Source organism: Plecotus auritus (assembly GCF_963455305.1).
Source record: "Plecotus auritus genome assembly, chromosome: 1".
NCBI lineage: Eukaryota > Metazoa > Chordata > Mammalia > Chiroptera > Vespertilionidae > Plecotus > Plecotus auritus.
In genome coordinates, this window is record NC_137770.1 from 154,213,802 (window position 1) to 154,233,785 (window position 19,984).

The 19,984-nt window shown below is 46.2% G+C and overlaps 1 protein-coding gene across 13 annotated transcripts in view; it reads right to left on the reverse strand.

Annotated features, from left to right (window-relative positions):
• CELF2 (CUGBP Elav-like family member 2) overlaps positions 1-19,984 on the reverse strand; it is a 559,496-nt gene that overhangs the window by 35,127 nt on the left and 504,385 nt on the right. For all 13 annotated transcript variants that reach the window (XM_080656732.1, XM_080656743.1, XM_080656742.1 and 10 more), the window contains one exon: positions 11,408-11,542. In XM_080656732.1, the coding sequence (XP_080512858.1) occupies positions 11,408-11,542 (135 nt within the window). The remainder of the gene's footprint in view (positions 1-11,407; positions 11,543-19,984) is intronic.

The window sequence follows — 19,984 nt, forward strand, 5'->3', positions numbered from 1 at the left end:
TAAGGGGAAATGCACAGTGTTTGAACTCTGAATTACCCTGAAGGCATTATTCTATGATGATAAACATTTTGGAAGGTGAGAAAGTGCTACAGAAATTGATGTGGATAGCATCACACTCCTAATGTCCAAAGCAGTCCCACTGTTTTCTTGACGTTCATTTCCACTCGGTGGAACTCTCACTAGCTGATTTTCTAAGACAGAAATCTACTTTATTAGTTGTCACTAAATCTGGGTACCTCCTTAATTAAACCTTATTTTTAGTAACACCTACCCTCCTCCCCCGGCCCCAGTTCCATAAAGGGCAGACATGAGTTTGGGCCATGAGTTTGAAAAAGTCAGCTTATATAAACTCAGTATTTGGATCTAACAAGAATGGGACAAAGGAAAGAGAAAATCAAACCTATTTTCTCTTCCAATGGTATTTTGCTTGTAATTTACCAAAATAAATAAAAGTACAAACCTTCCCTTAGCTGACCTCCGATGCTTGCTTTAACAGATGGTCATGGACACAGATTGAAAAAAAAATGTTAGTGATTTCTCATGAGGGTGAGAACATAGAAGTGCAAAAATGCAGAGGTATAGTTCCGGTTCCCCAGGAGTTCCTGCTTGAACCTCTCGTGGTGGTACCCCTGCGCGTCACCCCATGTGGGTCATAGATGAGGCACCTGGCTAGGTCCTGACAATTCCTTACAACCTAGAATGTGATGCTGTGACCAGGCTCCAGACTCTGCAGAGAGAGTGAGAAACACACACTTCCGCGGGAGGCACCCAAACCTGTCTGCATCCTGGTCTCAGGAGGTCCTGGAGAAGGGCAGTCTGCCCAGATGGATACACACTCCTTTCTAGGGGGCAGGTCTTCCTATGACACCCAGGTTGGCAAAGGGTCGGGAGACTGTCCAGCAAAGCTCTAGACTGGAGAGGCTGTGACCGGCAGGGCAGGCCAAGTAAGCCGCAGGCCAGCAGGGTGACTGCCTCCCCACACAGCCCATCTCCCAGTGCAGCCCCAGGTGCTGCCCGACACAGAACCAACAGCTCCCTTGGGCTCTGGGCCAGTGGCGACAGCCACAGGGCAACCCTGCCTGTATGTGGTATCTCCTTCGGTTTAATCTAATAGTGCCATTTGTGCCTTTGGTAAGTAGGGTGTGTTGGTCCTATAATCTCAAGTCAAATTTTCCACTGTAAAAGCAAACAACTTCACTTCACAACTAAGAAAACTAAACAAAGATGAAATGATTTGCTCCAAAACATAGTCTTTCAGCTCTTAGTCAAGATGTCCACAGCCTCTAGAAAGATAATAAAACTGTAATTCCTCTCTTACGTTCTTTAGGTTAAGTATTTTCTAAACCTCTGCCCTGGGTATGAACTTGTTTTGGTTGTTTGTAGATACTGAAATTCTTTACCTGTATGTGATGTAAAATACTTTCTGTCTTAAATTTTTTACATACTTATCATTCCTGACTTCTGCTCATGCCTCGGAGGCAAATGCATTCCCTCTGTTTAAGGCCACACCATCACTTGCTCAGCATTTACTACGGGTTTCTGGCCCGTCACATATATTAACATGTGTACACAATGGTGGGGACATGGTGAAGAGAGCTGGAAAGGCAAGGCCCAGGGGCTGCTGGCCAGGAGCTTGGGGCAGAGCCTTCCCCCCAGCGCAGGAGACACACTGCAGGCCTTACAGCCCTGCTCCATAGGGGAGGTTGACTCTAACTTCCAACCTCCTTCCAACTTCAGTACACCAATTTTCATCTCTTGCTGGCCTCTTCCTTTCTCCCTTTGCTCCAGCTTCTCTTCACCTTAGAAATATGTTTACGTTTTCTCCATCTTAAACTTTCTCCTCCTATTCACCCTACTTTTATAGACTTAAAAAAATCACAAATTTCATGAAAATTCCATATATCCTATATAATGAAAGCATAGTATGCAAATTGTCCCCTTGACCGGGAGTTCGACCAGGGGAAGGGAGGGAGGCCCTGGCCAGTGGCAGGCAGCCAGGGGATGGGAGGGAGGCCCCAGTGGTGGCAGGCGGCTGGGGGAAGGGAGGGAGTACCTGGCTGACCACCGTCAGCCACTAGGGACCCTACCAGTGCACGGATTTTGTGCACTGGACCTCTAGTAAATATATAAATCTCATTTCCAGTCTTGCATCCCTTCTGTCTCATTGCCTACAGAACTGTGGCATCTACTCCACCACTGTAGTGAACTGGCCACTCGTTAGGGTGAATGGACCCCATGCCAAATTCAAATACAGTCCTCCCCCTTATCTGTGGGGGATAAGCTCCAAGACCCCAGTGGATGCCTAAAACCATGGACAGAATGAACCCTGTACATACTATGTTTTTTTCTACACACTTTACAGCTTCTCTGTAACTGCCAGCATCCCCACTCTCAGGCTCTGGGGCCACTGTGAAGTAAAATAAGGGTGACCTGAACACAAGCACTGTGATCCCAGGTCAGACAAGCTGATAACTGAGACGACTACTAAATGACTAAAGGGTGGGGGCAGTAGTATATTGTGGAGACACCGGACAAACGGATGGTTCAGGACCCAGGCAGGATGGAGGGACAGTGCAAAATTTCATCCCACTACTCAGAACGGTGCATAGTTTAAATTTATGAATTATTTCTGGAGTTTTCCATTTAATATTTTTAGACCGAGGTTGACTGTGGGTAAGTGAAACTGGATTGGGAGTAGGGGGTGGGAGGGACTACAGAACCTCTTTTTTCCTCCCACCTTGAGCATAGTCCTGCTCCAAGTTCTCTTGCTTGGTTCCCCTGATACTGTGCTACCTGGCATCTCCTTCCACCACCTGGTTCTTCCTTCCTGTCCTGCAGACAGAGTCATGGCCAGACTGAACACTCAGTCCCTTCTGTTTTGTTTGATGATTCTAGCTTAACGATCTCACCCATCCCAAGAGTAACTCAGCCTGCCTTCCCTCTGCAGTTAATTCTCAATGCACTACTTCAGCTCCAGTCTCCGTGATAAACTCGAGGGTCAGATACCCAGGTGCCTGTTGGGTACACTTAAACGGAAGGCCTGTTTGCACGTGCTTCAGCTCAATACGTGCAAAACCCAATCAGCTTCCACACAAACCTTCCCTCTGCCACCCTCCTCTCCGCTAATGAAAACACTGTGCCACTGGCCCCTCAGACTAATTATGCCCCGTCTTCTTCACTCCTTCCACTTGTTCTCCCATATCCATTCGGTACCCAAGTCCAGCACTGACATTCTTGTGCTCAAAGTCCTACGAGAGTGTCCCAGCTTCTTGGCCATGGCTTTCAGCGTCTTCCATGGCTATTCTTCTCCACACCACTCATCCTCGGAACAACTAAATTCTGTTGTTGTTTTTTTGCATTTTTTTCATCTGTGACACATTTGCTATATCTCCTACTCTGTTTTTACCTTTTAAAATCCTACCTCATCTTAAAATTTTGGCTCCAAAGTCAGCCCCTCTATTAAAAATGTCCCCCATTTCCTGAAGATGAAATTTCTCCTGTCACTGACACCTTGTGCCTACCTGACTTTCTGCTCTTCACCTGCACTGCCCAGGTGTGTGCGTTTTGCTTGTTTTTGTATGTGGCCACTGCAAAGAGTTTGTAGCAATTCATGGGATTAAACCACACATGAACGAAACATTTCTACTTGGATGCTTTTGAGTCATCATACATGGGCCTTGGATCATGAACCTCGAGGGAGTTGTGACCAGAATAAAGTTTTGTTCTCAGCTAAAACACACATAAACAATGAACACATGCCTTGTCCCAGTGCTAGCAGTGATACATGGTTAGATCACACAGCCACACAGATAACTTAGGGGGAGACAACACGCAGTGGTCCTGTTGTACAGAAAACACACCTCTGAGCTCATGCACAACCCGAGGGCACCTGCCGTGGCTCTGCACGCGGCGCAGGCGACTGCAGGGCCATATTTACAACGAATCGCCAGCACTCGGCACAGCGCAGACGCCAGAGCCACTGAAGGCACACACACGAAGCATGAGAGCCAATATCTAAGAATACTGAAAAGTGCACCCAGAACAAAGCACGGAGTGAGTGACAGCTCTCTGAACGAATGGCCGCCCACAGGACGTGGGACTCAAGCAGTGCTCAGGGCACAGGTGGAGTGGGCTTGTGTAATCTGAGTCCGGCTCCGCAGTGGAACGATGAACCATAAACCTCTCCCCCTCAGCTTCCTTAAGCTCTAAATTGGTTCAGGACTGTTAAGAGACTCTAGGTCAGGGCATCTCATTGACTTTGGGGCCACCCAGCCACCATGCAAAGTTGCTCTGAGGGCAGGAGGTGGGGACCCTCTGGCAGGTCAGGACGTCAGAATGAATTCGAGAACCTCGCTGCTTTTCTATTTGGACCAATAGGTTTCTCATTTTATTGACAATAAGTGAAATTTAAAGGCAATTCCACCCTAAAATGCCCAGCTCATGAAGGGGCCATCAAAACTCCTCGGGTTGGGAAGGATTTGCATGTTTTGTTTGTCACCCTAGAAGCCGGACGGCCAACACCAAATACAGAACCACTTACTAGAAAGCAGACCACTGCCGATTATTTAAAAAAAAATGTTTTAAATGCCTAGAACTTTGGAAATATTTGATTTTCATGAAATGCTTCTCTTAAGAAGCCACAGAGCAGAGTACCAAGCATGAGTCTCACTTTTCCCCGTGTTGTGACTTACCAAACACCCTGATGGCTAACACTGCTCCCAGGGCTCCTGTTGCATGAAGTGTATAGGAAAATGGGACAGTTTACACAAGGGGAAGGAAGTAGCTAGAGGAGGCCCCCTTCTCTTCCCGCTGTGGTCTTACACAACGTTTTAGCATAAAGTACACAAAAACAATGGTTGTGAAAAGTGTTCGCAAAGGGTGTAAAAGTTATTGTTGATGCTTAAAGGCCAATGAAATCGTTTTACTATAGTAGGAATTTAGTAAAATAATGCTTTTTAAAAAGCTAATGCTAGAATATAATCTACACAAGGACAGGGATTTTTGTCAGCTTTGTCCACTGATACGTTTCAAATGTCCCCAATATCCCAGGTACATAGCAGATGCTCAATAAATATTATTGGATGAATGAAAAATATATTGGGAAATTATAGTCACTATAGTGACACTTTAGAGAACATTTTACATAATGTCAAACCTCCATTAACAGTTATGAAAATAAAGAACGAGTTAACGTGGAAACCTCAAAAAATAAAAAACACACAAAATGCTGGAACTTTCAGGAAATGAAGGAAGAATGGGACGTCAGTTCTCTTTCGGTAGCAGTAGGGGTGTAAGCTCTTTGACTGATTTGACCCCACAAATAAATAGCTAATTTTAACAACAGCCTGAATAAAACAACGAACCATCTAGCTAGTGACAGAGAAAACTGTTTTGAGATTTACTTCTTTTCCTTGAAAATAAGCAATGAGACAAGATGGGCCTAAGGAGAACAATGGGAGGTTCAGATAACCAGTCCTGGATTAATAAACACTGAAGTATATGTGACAAACACCCTGAAAAGTTAAATGGGGAGGTGCACCCAGGACCCCGTGGAGTCAGCGAAGCTCTCATAACTAAGGAGTACTTTTGGGGGATGAGCTTTCCAAAGCCCACACAGGAGTCAATGATTCTTTTGAAAATAAAATGCCTTTATTTGATATGAGACTCTTCCTTATTCCACATCACAGGACCTCAGAACATTTTGAAAGCCAATCTTCCTAAAATTATTGGAATATAAAACTGCTCAGTTCTAATGCAAATTACTATTGATTCATTCTTCAGACCTGAACCCTCACTGTGAGGGGTGGCTATTTTCAGGTTACTAAGAACCAAGTCTGGGGGTGTCAGGTGAGTCACTGACCTTGCCGAAGGTCACTGTGACAGACTGGGGTCCCTTCTCAGAGATTCACCCTGGACTAGAATGAATAAAGGGCTTTTAAACATTTGTCTGAGAACATCTTCATTTTGCTCGTTAATGGAATGAAACACTATTTGAGTGCCTGGGTGCGAGGTATTGTTCCAAATGCAAGGGGGATTCAAGTAAATAAACCGTCCCTGCTTTGAAAGGCCTTACTCTCTAGATGGCGAGAGACCAGGCGTGTGCTCAAACACTACCCTGCAGTGGCAGTATGTGGAATGTGTTGGTAGGAGTATGAGGAACGGACTTTGGTAGCAGGGAAGGGTAGAGCCCCCTCCCCCATGTGCCACACTCAGCCTCCCCTCTGTCTCTGCCCTCAAGAGCTCCTAGTGCAGCTGCTGAGGAAGGAGTGTGCCTCTGGCTCAGGTGCAGAATCAGGTAAGTGTTTGTTAGAAATGTATGACACGCTTGCCCTGCAAAAGCAGAAGGCTGGGAGATGGGTCACATCAGCGGATGGACCCCCTCTCTCCATGGCGCGAGTGTGCGAATGGCACCCTGCAGGCACAGTTAAGGGGGACGGAAGCCTCTGGGAACACTGGAAGGTTTGAGGGTAATTCCTGGTGCCTCACTGCTCTTCCAGCCATCCTGCTGGCAGCTTTTCTCCACCCTGAAGGGGCCACTCCCTGTCTTTCCTGTGTGAGGAGTGCGGGAGAGGCCCCAATCACAGGAATGCATCCCCAGACTCTCTTAACCTCAGTCCCCAGGGAAGCCACACCATTTCTTGGGACTTTATTGTGTCTGTCACAGCTTTCAAGGAGGCAAGGAACATCTGGTAGATCAGGAAACAACATTGCCTAGAATTTCAAGTGAAAACTATTTGAAAAGTCAACGGTGGGAATGGAAAAATGCTCCCTTAGTATTTTAAAATGCTTTACACTATCGAAAGAAATTACCTATTATCCCAAAGTGTGCACTTGATTGAGTGCACTTAAAGAGCATTTGGAGAATTTTAAAACATAAAAAAAAAAAAAATACCCAAAGGAAGTAGAAGGTCAGTGAAATAATGTGGTATAGGAACACAATATTGTATTTTAGACAGAAAATGCCAAAGAAATGTTCATATGTGGTAAATAACAATGCTTTCACCTAAGTTCTCAAAATTACCAAGCAAAACAACGTATCTACAAATATTATCTTTCTTTAAGACCTAGATGCACGCATAAAGACAATTTGCCTCTTTATACTAATACAGACATATTCCTCAAAACAGGTTCAAAATTGGATAAGAAGAAATGACCCAAGAATTAATTAAATAGGAGATTGAAGTAAACAAAGGAAAAACTATAATCTATTTATATATATAAAAGGCTAATATGCTAAGCGCACTGACCACCAGGGGGCAGACGCTCAACACAGGAGCTGCAGAGATGCAGTGACTTGGCAGCGGCAGTTCTCGGGTGATACACCCGGACACCAGAGAGGAGGGAGCCTGATTCCTCATGGGGCCGCACAATTCCACCTCTGGCCGTGGGTTATGTTGCTGCTGGGGCACTGTCAGCCCCGAATCTGGTTTACTGCACACTTGTGTTTGCATTCCACACCCTGTATGACAGCAACTTTGCAGAGTGCCCTCTCACACTCAGGGACCCCTTGGGGGATGTCAGAAAGCCGGTTTCGGCCCGATCCCCACAGGGCAGGCCAAGGGTCCCACCTGCTGGAGGGACCTGGCTCCCTCTGCAGGCACTGGGGAGGGACCGTGGAAGGTTGGCTCCAGGGTGCGACCAGCCCATCTTGCCCAGTCCCACCCTACCAGCCACCTTCTAATTAATTTCCTTTCAATGTGCACGAATCCATGCACCAGGTCACTAGTATCAAAATAAAAGACAAGAAACATGGTAAATTAGGTTTCAAAAGACCTGGGATAAAGTTATAAAAGGGATACTATGCATTTACCTGGTTTTTATTCTTTCATGATTTAATTTCTTATTTTATTCACTACCATCTGATAATTGCATGAAACACTTATTCTAATCATGGGCAATTTAGAACATTTTAATTTTTATTTCAAGGCCACCAGACAAAGGAACCTATTTATTGCCTAAGGGGATTTTTTTTAACAAAAATTAAAGCTTAATCTTTCATGTTTTAAAGCATAGATGGTTTAAAATCATTTATAATAATGCTGTAGGGAGACTGTTCCTGGCAAAAATTGAAATGATAAATTTACAATTAAAAGAATTAATAGTTTAGGGGATTGAATGCCCCTTTCCTTTCTAGATAGATTTGTCTGAAGCATAAGAGACATCTTTAAAAACAGGGCAAAACCGAGGCCTGTACAGGAGTGGTGCACTTCAGTTTGACGGAGTTGTTCATGGAACAATAGTAAGCCTCGCTTTTTATTATTTAAAAAAAATAAGCAATGACATTGGCCTTGGCAACCATTTTTTTCCCCCATAGGAAATTGCTCTGATGAAGTGGAGAGCCATGAATTCTACTAACCACGTTTCCTGTGACTTTGAAAGAGTCCCTGATGGAAATTAGACAAATAATTTACTTTCACTTAAATGCCAGATTTTTTAGTTACACTTAAGAAAAATAATTGAAATGTAGATTTAAATCGTTTCTGCTGCTACACTTCAGGATTCTAATGGAATACTTTCAGCTATTATGCAAAGCATCCCTCAGTGGAGGGAGAAAAGCCACTCTCCATGATTCCTGGTTCGCAGAGGCTGTGGAAGGACAGCTCTAAGAGCAAAGGGAAGGACACCTTGCTGGGGGTGGGCAGGAAAGGAGGGAGCCATCTCAGGACACGGGGTCCCTTTCTGTAAGGCCCCAGGAAAAATCTGGAAAGGGTCAAATATATTGAAAGTTCCTTAAATACGTCAGCCATCTTCCTAGGCTGCCTAGGTACACTGCATCTTAACAAGGTTCTGCCAGCCCTGGCCAGCGTGGCTCAGTTGGTTGGACATCGTCTTGTCCGAGAGACTGCTGGTTTGATTTCCAGCTCTCCCTCTCTCCCCCGCCCCCGCCCTTCTCTGTCTCTTTCTTTCTAAAAACCAGTATTTTTTAAAAAAGGTTATACCATATTTGTGCTCCTGACCACTTTGGAGGGAGGATGAACCATGAATGAGGACCTCGCCTCCACGCCCCCTCGCCTCTCACCCTGCTCAGCACCATGGTCTCCTTGATAGTGTGTGATCATGCCAAGCTCCCTCCCGCCTCCCAGCCTTTACACCTGCTCGGTCCTCTGATGCCCTGTCCCTAGATGTCAACATGGCTTCCCCGCCTCTTTACTCAGGTTTCTGCCGCAATGTCACCTTTTCAGAGAAAGAAAGCCTCTTTCAACCCCTTTCCTCTCTCCACCTTGCTGCCTGGTCTCTCCTCACAGCGTCTGTCCATCACGTGCAGGGCAACACTCGTTTGCTTCTTGTCCGTTACCCTGATGGGCTGGAATTTGATAGACAGAAGGGGACAGACTGCCCCTTCTGCTCTCTGCTCTGCCCCAGCTCCCAGGGCAGCTCCTGACACCGTCCGACTGTACCATATACCAGTCACATTACCACATGGAGCACCTCCCACCCGCTTTCGTGCTCAGCTTCTCAAACCGACACGTCCTCTTATAAAGAATGAAATATGTGAATATTAATTTTGATTCCCTGGAACCAAGGCACATTCCAGCACAAATATCATGACAGAAGACTATATTTTAATAAAGTCAAATGAACCCTTAACAAGCAAACAATAGGCCACATACCCTTAGCCTAATTGTCAGAATAGCAGCATAATTTTAATGTAACTACAATAATATATCAAAGTTTAATGTAAGGATCCATGGTCCAAACTGTGGGCTATATGGCTCCTTGCCATACAAGGAAGAGAGTTTTCCTAAGAAAAAGAGTTTTCTTTTTTCTACCTTGTTACCAATGATTTGATCAGCTCCTGCTGGTTATTTTCAATAAAAGGGAGAGAAGGTAATTTTTCCAAGGTTGGAAAAATTAAAAAAAATTTACTTTAGACAAAGTTAATATTGTTTTCTCTTAAAAAAGGTGCAAATCCTTGTCATTTTTAAATAAACAAAAAAGTGTTCGGATTTTGAGGGACTTTTAGTTTTCTCTCCAATAAAATATAGTTAAAAATGTCAGCTTCTGACTAAAGATACAATAAAATGTGTGATGTTTTAATATAATAATTTCATAGCCTTCTAGGGGAGATAAAAATTCTTATTTGAGAAAATACCTTTCAATCAGATTTATAAAACAGGTCAGAGACGTTAATTTTAAAAATTGTTTTTAAGAAAAATCCTTATTTTTATAAGGGGTATTTATCATGTCAAAAATGTTTATTTCTTAAAAAGATTCACTATATGAATTATTTAAATAACAAATGTATCATTTATTGCATTAGCGCTATAACTTAATTGGTTGGAAGAAATGACCAAGCTGTTTCTCAGGAATACCATTTGTTTCAGGAAACGAGGCCCACCTAGAGGAATGGTACATCTTTAAAGGCATTTTAGAGAATGAAGTCAATGCTCTATGGGCTGCTGCTCTGAGATCACAGCACATTAAGGATAAATCCCCCAGCTCTTCCTAAATACCCCCTGGATTTCTCCCTCCAAACTGCACTCGGAGGGAAATGTCTTACTCTGTTTTAGAAACAAACCAAGGGCTATTGCCTTGCTCCCTGATGTCAAAAGCCTTAAGCAAGCTGGTCAGCGGTGTGCTGCAGCTTTCATTTTTCTCAGAGAAAACCCTGTGCTGTTACATAAAAGTTTTTTCAACACTTAGCTAGTCTTTGGGCATAGCCGGTAGAGGGTCATGAGGTTTTCAGAGTTAGAGAAAGTTTGGAGATTGTCCAGGCCAACTCCTCCACCCACCAGAGGAGGAGGTGAGGTCATTTATCAAGGTCTAGAAAATTCAGAGAGGAGGAGAAGCCAGCGCAACATTTCTTAACAAACAAATCATGGTTTCCAAGCAACCACATTAGGTCTGGCTTGTATGAAAGAAAAATGGCATCTGCTTTTGAATAAGGCATCAACATATGTGAGGAAAGACTTTAAATGACACAGCCCAGACATGACCATAAACAAGCAACAAAGGTGGTCCCTTTATACTGTGAACTTTAAAGTCAAATGAGAAGAATGGTGGTGGTGAGAAATGTAACACTGCAATGGTTAGGGATTTTGAGATTGAACAGAGAATCCTTAAATTGCTAAAAAAAAAGAAAAAAGAAAAAAGAGACAGGAGAAAAAGCATGACTAAGAGATTGAAGCGCTTCATAATGGTGGAGACCTAGTGAGGACTGAGTGGACAACACATTTTTGAAACAAAATGAATGTGTGAGAACCACTAGCACGGTAGATTCTCTCAGAGGAAACCTTTTTCTGTTGGAAAATAAAACACACGCACATTGAAAAGTTTGGTCCTTCAAAAATAAAGAAACAAGTTCACCCCGATGCCCAGGTGAGTTCCCTGGCTGCCTGGGCACGCCTACCCTGCACGTGGCACCGGGTGTGTGCAGACCTGGGTGCCCTTTCTCTCGTCCTCTTACCAGGGCTGGTGAGGGCTCCCAGGGCACTGCTCGTGGTGGACAGAGGGTTTGCGTTGGTGGTGGTGGCTGAGGTCTGGGCTGCGGCTGCAGCGGCCGCCAGCGTGGCCAGATTCTGTAACTGTAAAGCGTTCATGCCTGCGAAAGGAAGAGAAAGGTACCGTTAGCAACAGGCCCACTTTGCCGGGCAGATGAGGGCCGCAGAGCCCTGGGATGTAAGCCCTGGCGACTTGTGTGTCCCCTAACTTCTCAGCCCAGTCGCCTCCCTGTGGTGCCGCTGTCCTACCCCAGGATGCCCTTCCCAGATCAGTTCAGGGCTGGAGAGATCATCGGAAAAGACAGGTGGGGATTGCTCTGTGTGCACTGGCCACAGCCGGGCCTTCCACCGGAGAACTGTCAAGAAGAGGTGATGTCTGGGCTTGGACAAGGTGGGGGTCTGAGGGGTAAATTCTCAGTCTCTAAACTTGATAGCTGCATGTAGACGGTATTAGAAAATGAAAACTTACTGGGGAAAAGCTTTTGCTCTGAAGCTGAACTAATAGGGCTTCCTGGCTCTGCTCTTTGTACCTGCTGTGTGACTCTGGGCAAATTACTTAACCTCCCTGTTTCTTGTTCAGTGAGTGGTAATATTAACTGTATCTTACCTCAAAGGGTTGTTGTGAAGACTATATAAGATGGTGAATGCAAATCACTCAGCACAGTGATTGGTTCAATGTAAGCCCCATTGAACAACCCTTTACAACAACCTGGGTTGTTTACAAGTAAAAATATAAGCCAGGAATTTTCAATAGAAAGATACTGGAGTTAAGTAATCAGCTTATTTTTACCTTCTTTTCCTGTCTCAAATACAGTACTTAATACATGTCCATTGAGCAAATTTAATCTGCTATGGACAGAGTGGCCTAATGACAGCTTCCATAAATGTTACCTCAAAGGGTTGTTGTGAAGACTATATAAGGTGGTGAATGCAAATCACTCAGCACAGTGATTGGTTCAATGTAAGCCCCCAATGGTAGTGACGAGGGGCGAAATGATGTTCTAGCAACCTACACGCCAAGGCCCCAAGCCGCAGCTGTGGAGCCTTCAGTCTAAGCAGCCTCTGCCCAGGACTGCCAGGCTCTCCCGCCCCTCTGTCCTGACCCCTCAAGTCAGGACTTATCTACTCAGAAAAGAGTTCTTAATGTCTTTGCTGCAAAATGGGCTCTCATTTTGCTCAAATTGATACTCCGCCTTCTTCCCGGAGACGCCCAGCTCTACTGGCTTAGGGGGAGAGCCAACACCTGTTTTCCAAAACCCACTTGGTTCTGGGGATTCTGGGAAGCAGGACACACGCAGGTTGGAGTCCTGTGAGTGTAACCTGCTGGCAAGTCCTGCCACGGGACAAGGCGCTGCAGGTCATGCTATGAGGATGTGGGAGTCGGGAAAGCACTGTCTTATTTGTCAGGTTTGCTCCAGGAGAACGGAACCGGCGGAAGTACAGGAGCTGCCTGGCTTCGGTGCAGACCCACCTGGACCCAGCGAGGGGCGACTCCTGAAGGCTGCATGAACGCACCTCACACTTGAGTGTGACGAGAGCTTGGGCCTCGAGTGCCGCTGCCAGGAGTGAGGAACATGTGTATACCCATCTGTCCCCTGTTGGCCCTCCAGCGACAAATGTTCCCTCTAATGTTTTAATCATAGAAACCAGATGACCAGGCTACACTGCTCACAGCTGGCTGCGCAGCAAGAGGAGGGTTTAGCACTAAAATGAAAACCTGCAATGCACATCTGGCACCCGTTAGTGATACGGAGATCCACTCTCGTAGGCCCAGGTTGCAGGGTCGTCCTCAGGGATAGCTCCTCCGACCTGCCCCAGGCAAGAGCCACGTGCCCGAGGGCAGAGTTCCCGAGCTTGAAGGAGCTCAGCCCACAAGCCTGGGTCAGAGGCTCAGGTCACAGGGCACAGAGCCAATGGTGGCAGAACCTCCCATCAGGGGCAGCCCTGCAGCCACACCTCACATGGGCATGCACCTTCTGTGTGTTACCTGCAAACTCCCTCATCTCCTTGTTCTTAACTCTGGTGTCACTCATTCACCATATCTCACTTTGATGCTATTTTTTGTATATTTCTTACCTTTATAGCTAGATACCAAGCTCCTTGAGGACAAAGATGGAAGATGTTGTCTTAATCATTATCAAGTCCACCTACGCACACATGCATACACACACATGAAGGCACACACACGCACGCACACACACTGCTGTCTACATAGCAGGCGATGGGTGACTCCATGTAGGGCGAGTGGACAGAGTAATGAACAGTACTGTCCACAGACCCATCCAAGTTCTTAGCTTTCTCCAGTTTGGTCAGCTCGTCAGTATTGACAATGCAGCAAGTATTGACTGTTTCCCCTCAATCGTTAGTTAATCCATTCTACAAATATTTAGTAGCGCCAAGTGTATCCTTCATCTCACCATTAACACTCCTTAGAGGTCCTGGAGCCGGGCCACACCACTCAGCTGCACTACCCACTGCCCTCTCCGCTTGGGAGCCCGGCCAGGCCCTGTGCGCCCCTCGGGGCCCCCTCTGCATTCCCTCCTGTACTTCCCCACAGGAGTGTGCCAGCCGTCCAGGCTCCCCCTGCTTCAGCTAGAAACGCCAGGCAGGGGATTTCGGCACCGCACAGCGGGGCGGGGGGGGGGGGGGGGAAGGGGGAGGGGGAGAGCACTCTGTTCAACAATCGCATGGAAAGGAAGAAAATACGGGCTGAAGGAAGCAGAGGTGGTGCCTGGAAAGGAGAAGCCGCAATGATCCCTACCACCTGAGGGAGTAGGGGGAGAGGAAGGGAAGGGTTAGATGGAGAGAACCAGCGGAGGGTAGCACATGTATGTGCCTGCCCATCTATATTCCTGTCTGTCCATCCCTGTGTCCACCCACCCACCCACCCACCCATCCATCTGCCCATCAGTTACTGAGTGACCATATGAGCCAGACCCGGGTACCGCACTGAGAATTAAGCAGAAAACAAGACAGTCCCTGCCTGCAGAGAGACTGCTGTATATTGGAGCAGGGAGGAGCCAGGAGCTGGAGGATAATCCTGCTGCGCCAGTTTCTGGAACTCAGAAACTCTTTCTCATTGGTCTCTAGTTTGCCGGGGATGAGACAGAGCACAGGAAGGCACGGGGCGGCTGAAGCGCTCAAGGGGGAGGGGTCACGCCCATCCTCTATCCTAGTCCTTTCAGGGCCTGGTGGGCCGACCCTGGCAGGTTTCGAGGTGCCCCTGCCCCACTCAATCCCAGACAGAAGTGTTCAGCACCCCAGAGGTGGTCAGGGTGGTTCCTTGCCACCTATGCTGGTGGGGACCCATCTCCAGCCCCGACCCCCACATTTCTGCGTCTCAATGCAGAGGCATTTCTTCGTCTCCCTGTCCTGAGTTCCTAGGGCCTGGAATGCACAGGCTTCTCTGCTGGTGACAAGGTGACAACTGCCACTTACTGGAGGCAGCGCGGCTGGTCGAGAAGAGTGCAGGCCGCCTTCTCAGACCCCTGGGTTTCCACCGGGGCTCTGCCTCAGCTCCCGCCAACCGACCTCCCTGAGCAAACTGCTTAAGTGTCTGTGCCTCGGACTTCTCAGCTGTGAAGTGGGGATAAAATGGAGCCCATCCTGCCTACAGCACGTGTCCTTGGGGACTATGGTTTTGGCTCTTCCTGCCGCTCACAACGAGGAGCCCTCATCCATGGTGTAGACTTCCCGCTTAGGAAGGGGGCTTGGGGGCCATGCTGCTTCCGGAAACTCAGAAAGCAGCTTGGAAAGCCCGTGGGGACCTGCTTGCAGCTCCTCTCTCTGCCTCCTTAATTGCACCAGACTTGCTGGCACACTGACTGCATCTGTCTCTTCAGGCGTCACCCACCTCAGACCACTTGCTCCCGGCTGGAGTGAGACCTCTTTCCCTTAACTCTGCGCTGGGCCAACACTGAGACCCCAGGGCCCCACTAACAGGGGGTTTCTGCTTCTGCTCACTTCGAATTCACATTTCTGGTTCTTTCCATCTTTTTATTTTTTTTTAAATATTTTTTATTGATTTCAGAGAGGCAGGGAGAGGGAGATAGAAACATCAATAAGGAGAGAGAATCACTGATCGGCTGCCTCCTGCACGCCCCACACTGGGGATGGAGCCCACAACCCAGGCATGTGCCCTGGCGGGGAATCAAACTGTGACCTTCTGGTTCAGAGGTTGATGCTCAACCACTGAGCCAGGCCGGTTGGGCTTCTCCATCTTTTTTTCTTTGGGGGAGTCTGAATGCATCCTTCCTCTGTCTCAGCTCCTTTCACAGGCACCTCCTGGGTCCTGCCCTCTCCACCCACCTAGTCCCACTTTCCCTTTCTCGCTGCTGCTGCCATAGGAAGATCCAGACAGGGCAGCAGAGGGCGGCATCCCGGGAAAGCCGGGTCTGATTGGGCACAGGGCTCATTTCTAAGAAGAAAACCACCACTGTGAACCTCATGAAGAACTCTTCTTGGATGGACACCCCTCAAAACAGGGGCGATGATCTGGGTGACTAGAAATGCAATGCATTTACATAAGTTTTATGAAATCCAACAGTGTGCTGCCAAGATCAAGATGGCAGAAAAAAACAACAGTTGGGAATACAGGGATTCCCTGCTTCACTCATACCGGGGAAAAGAAGGTCCTTCTCAAAGGGAAGAAATGGTGTGGAAAACAGATGTGCAAATATGCCCACTCGAAACTTAAGATTTAAAAAGAAATTATAAGGAGAGGGCATGAAAATTTAATTTAATGTTCACCTTAGGTAATTTTGTGTCTTATTGTTCATGGCAATTACCATAAATCTGCATATCAATAAGCGAGAACAGATGTCAGTTGTTACAAGTGCTTGCCAATCAGGTCTGTTAGAAAGTGACAGATGGGTGGTTATAAAAGGTTCTCATAAGGCCCATTAGCACATTCACAGGAAGTGTCTGTGGTGGAGGGTGGGAGACCGGCCTTGGGATGAACGGGAATCCTTGTGGGTCCAGGATGGGGATACACACCTCACACCTGGGCAGGATCTCCAATGTCAGGTTCCCAGCCTCCAGTACAGTTTTTTAAATACCTTTCCTCTTTCCACTCATCACAGATACTCTAAGACAGTCTTCTCTGGGAATGGGCCTCACATTGACGAAAAGCATCGCCTTGCTGTTGTTTGAAGCAAATACTTGCACTCTATAATTTTATTGTTACTTTTAAAACGTAGACTAGATATTCTGAAACGGAACAACTAACAGCTTTACTGAATGTCAGAAGTAAAGTGAAAGCTTTCTCTTGTTTATCAAAGGATACTTATTCTTTGCTCTGGCCGGTGTGACACCATTGGCTGGGCATGGTCCAGTGCGCCAAGAGGTCAACGGCTTAATTCCCGGTCAGGACACATGCCCAGGTTGCAGGCTTGATCCCAGTAAGAGGCACGCAGGAGGCTGCTGATTGATGTTTCTCTTTCTCCCTCTCCCTTCCTCTCTCTCTCTCAAATCAATAAAAACAACAAAAAAGATACTCTTCAGCCACTGATTGCTTCAGAATTTCTATAATTTTCTAGTAACAATTCCTCACCCTAGAAAACAAATTCCCCTGACAAAAGCAAACCACACTTACACGCTTGAAATGTGGTTCAGAATGGAGGGAGACACTTTTCCTGTCTCTGAATTGCTTCTTTTTGAGCAGATTTGGGGCCCTCGCTGTATTATTTATCTACAGCTTGCCCTGTGTGTTACTTGGCCTGCTAAACCCTGGGTGTAGGGAGTCACTGCAGCTGTACCTGCGCAAGCACACCTGCATTTGCTGAGACGCTGAGCCCTGCTTCCCAAGCTAGGGGCAACAGAGAGCTCAGGTTTCAGGATCAGGTTGCAATGGATGTCAAATATGGATCAGCCACTTACTTGCGCAGTAACTTTGGGCAAGTTTCTTCTCCATCTCTCAAAGCCTCAGTTGCTCCACCTGTGAAATGGGACACTAGCAGTCCCTACCTCATAAAGTTGATACTTGGGGATTCTGTACCCTAGTCCATTTTATGCCCTTACTGGTGCTATGGCTTCACATAACTTATTTAACCTCTTCCTACTTCAGTTTCCCCAACTTCAATGTAGTAACAAAGGGTTGCTTTTGTCCTGGGCATGCTGTGAGGATAAAGGGCATGGTTACTTCAAGGAGCTCTGTTAAAAACAAAATTGTAAAATACTACTCTTGTTTTTTCTAACAATCCTCTTTTATTAAAAGGAATTAATGACCTTAAGCCACTTTTCCTTTGTTCCTTCTTCGTCAGGAAAAATCCAGACTCTGAGCCCAAACTCAGATCCAAGTTTCGGAGATTTCAGAAATTCATGCAACAAATAACTGAGTGGAAAAATGGATACGTTTTTTACTAGAAGTTTTGAGAGGGAAAATCAACTTCAAAGATGCACAAAAAGTACCATAAAAGCATTCAGTTTACTAAGATTTCATCCCAATCTCCTTTCTGCTTTTAAAATCCATATTTAATAAAGATATCCTTTAATAAAATCATGGAACACGTTTACAGTTACTTTTAGTTTGATAAAAAAGTATAGCTCATGCCTCATTCACTTTTAATGATGCAACTATTAGTAACTTCTCATCTAAAAATTTCTTTTTCTGCTTCTTGTTTTTAGATTTACTTCATTTTTCTCCTCCAGCGAGTGTTTTACTCACTTAAATGAGACATTCAGACTGTGATAAACCTGAGTCTCCTGAAGGGCAGACCGCCATGCCTGAGAGTGGTCCACAGCCACATACTACTGGTTTCCGCGATGATATTTCACTCTCTTTGGTGAGTGTTCCATTCAGGAGTGATCGAACTTTACATGTGGAGTTCATGTACGGCACTGAAGACACACACATGGCATCTGAACTGTGTAGGTGTCCCTGGCACTGTGCCACAATCTCAACCACTCTACGAGCATTTTAACCTCAGGTGGGATCTGGGACCCATGACCTTCGTGTGCCTTCATAGCCCTCCTCCCATGTGTGTTGCAGACCATCTGCACCATAACATGTGTGATGTTGTACGAACTCTCTAATTTCAATCCTCGACGACAACTTACCCGTGAACATACTGTCCTTAGTTTATATAATGTGTTTTTTTTGTTTTTTTTTTGGGGGGGGGGTCCTTAGACGTAAGGCTAACACCGAACTTCTTAATTAAGAAAGCTTTTAACTTAAGTGCCATTGGGAATGTATCCAAAACATAAATTTGAGCTTGTCGGTTTATAAATTTATTTACTCAAAAATAGTTGTGAGCACCTCTTGGAGGAGTGAGGGCTGAGTCCATCAGCCCGGGCCACGGCCTCTCGGAGCACTGATGATTCAGGCGTGTCAGAGAAGTGAGGGAGGAAGGGGAGGCAGTCAGGGGTCAGGGGCACAAGAGAGAGAGGCACCCCTCCCACATCTGGCGAGTTGGGGAGGCTTTCTCTAGAAAGTGGCCTCTATCACAGGTCACTTTATAATACTGGGTGAGATGACTGGCAAAGACAAAAAGGAAGCCCTACTTCTGGGAGAAGACGAAAGAGCAGCAGGCCATTGAACTTCACCTTATTGAAAAAAAAAAAATACCCCAAACCACAATGCTTCAAACGATTAGGACCATGACACAATTATGCTTATGAATGAAGGGCACTCTTTATAGAAAACTCACCCAGCAGACAGCCTTGACATCTACATCCTTAACACTCTATTCAAGGCAGTGGTCCCCATGGACTGTCAGCATTTGATTTCCTGGCCTGTGCAGACACAGGGTGCTAACTTCATATATTGAAAGTTCAAGAACGGGGCATTTGGGGAAGCCCAGTGCATTTACAGAGTGCTTCAAATTAGCCATCCAATCCATACACCTTCTAAGGTGAGTCCCAGATACCTGTTTGTAAATGAGCACGCTAAGCACGTGAACTCCATCCTGACCTGTGGCTGGCGAGCCAAAAAAGCACACAGCTAACAAGTGAGGGTGCTCTGGCAGCCCGCCCGGGAAGTGCGCTTGGCAGCAGCCTGAGGACCCGGTGACCTTCTCTGCGTAATTCAGCGGTGGGAGAAGGAGAGCCTGAGGCTTCCTCAAAGCCAGGACCCTACCTGTGGATCTAGGTGCAGCCGTACTTTCTATGAGAAGAAAAACAAACCTAGCATCCGTGGAAAGTGTGACAAACCTTAGCATTTACTTTAGCGCTTGCAATCTGGAGGTTTTCTCATTTTAAAACATAGAAAACTTCCTGAATAGTTTACTTTATGTCACTCCAATTCCCTTCACAGAACTAAAAGTAAATGAACCATTCGATATGGTTCTTAGCTCCAAGGCCAGCTTCCCAAACTGTATTCATAAAGATACTGATGAATGATTTAACTACTTATCATTTGAACCTACATTTTTTCCCAATAATCCAAGAGCTGTAATTACAACAGAACAAGCTGGCAGTTCCAGCAGATTTAGAGCCCAGTGACTAATTCTGCATTATGTTTACTGTGGGCCAATCTGTCCCGTCAGACAAGCTATCATTAGCCTGTGAGGCCGCAATGAAAGGCCGGGCTGGTGATCACAGCACAC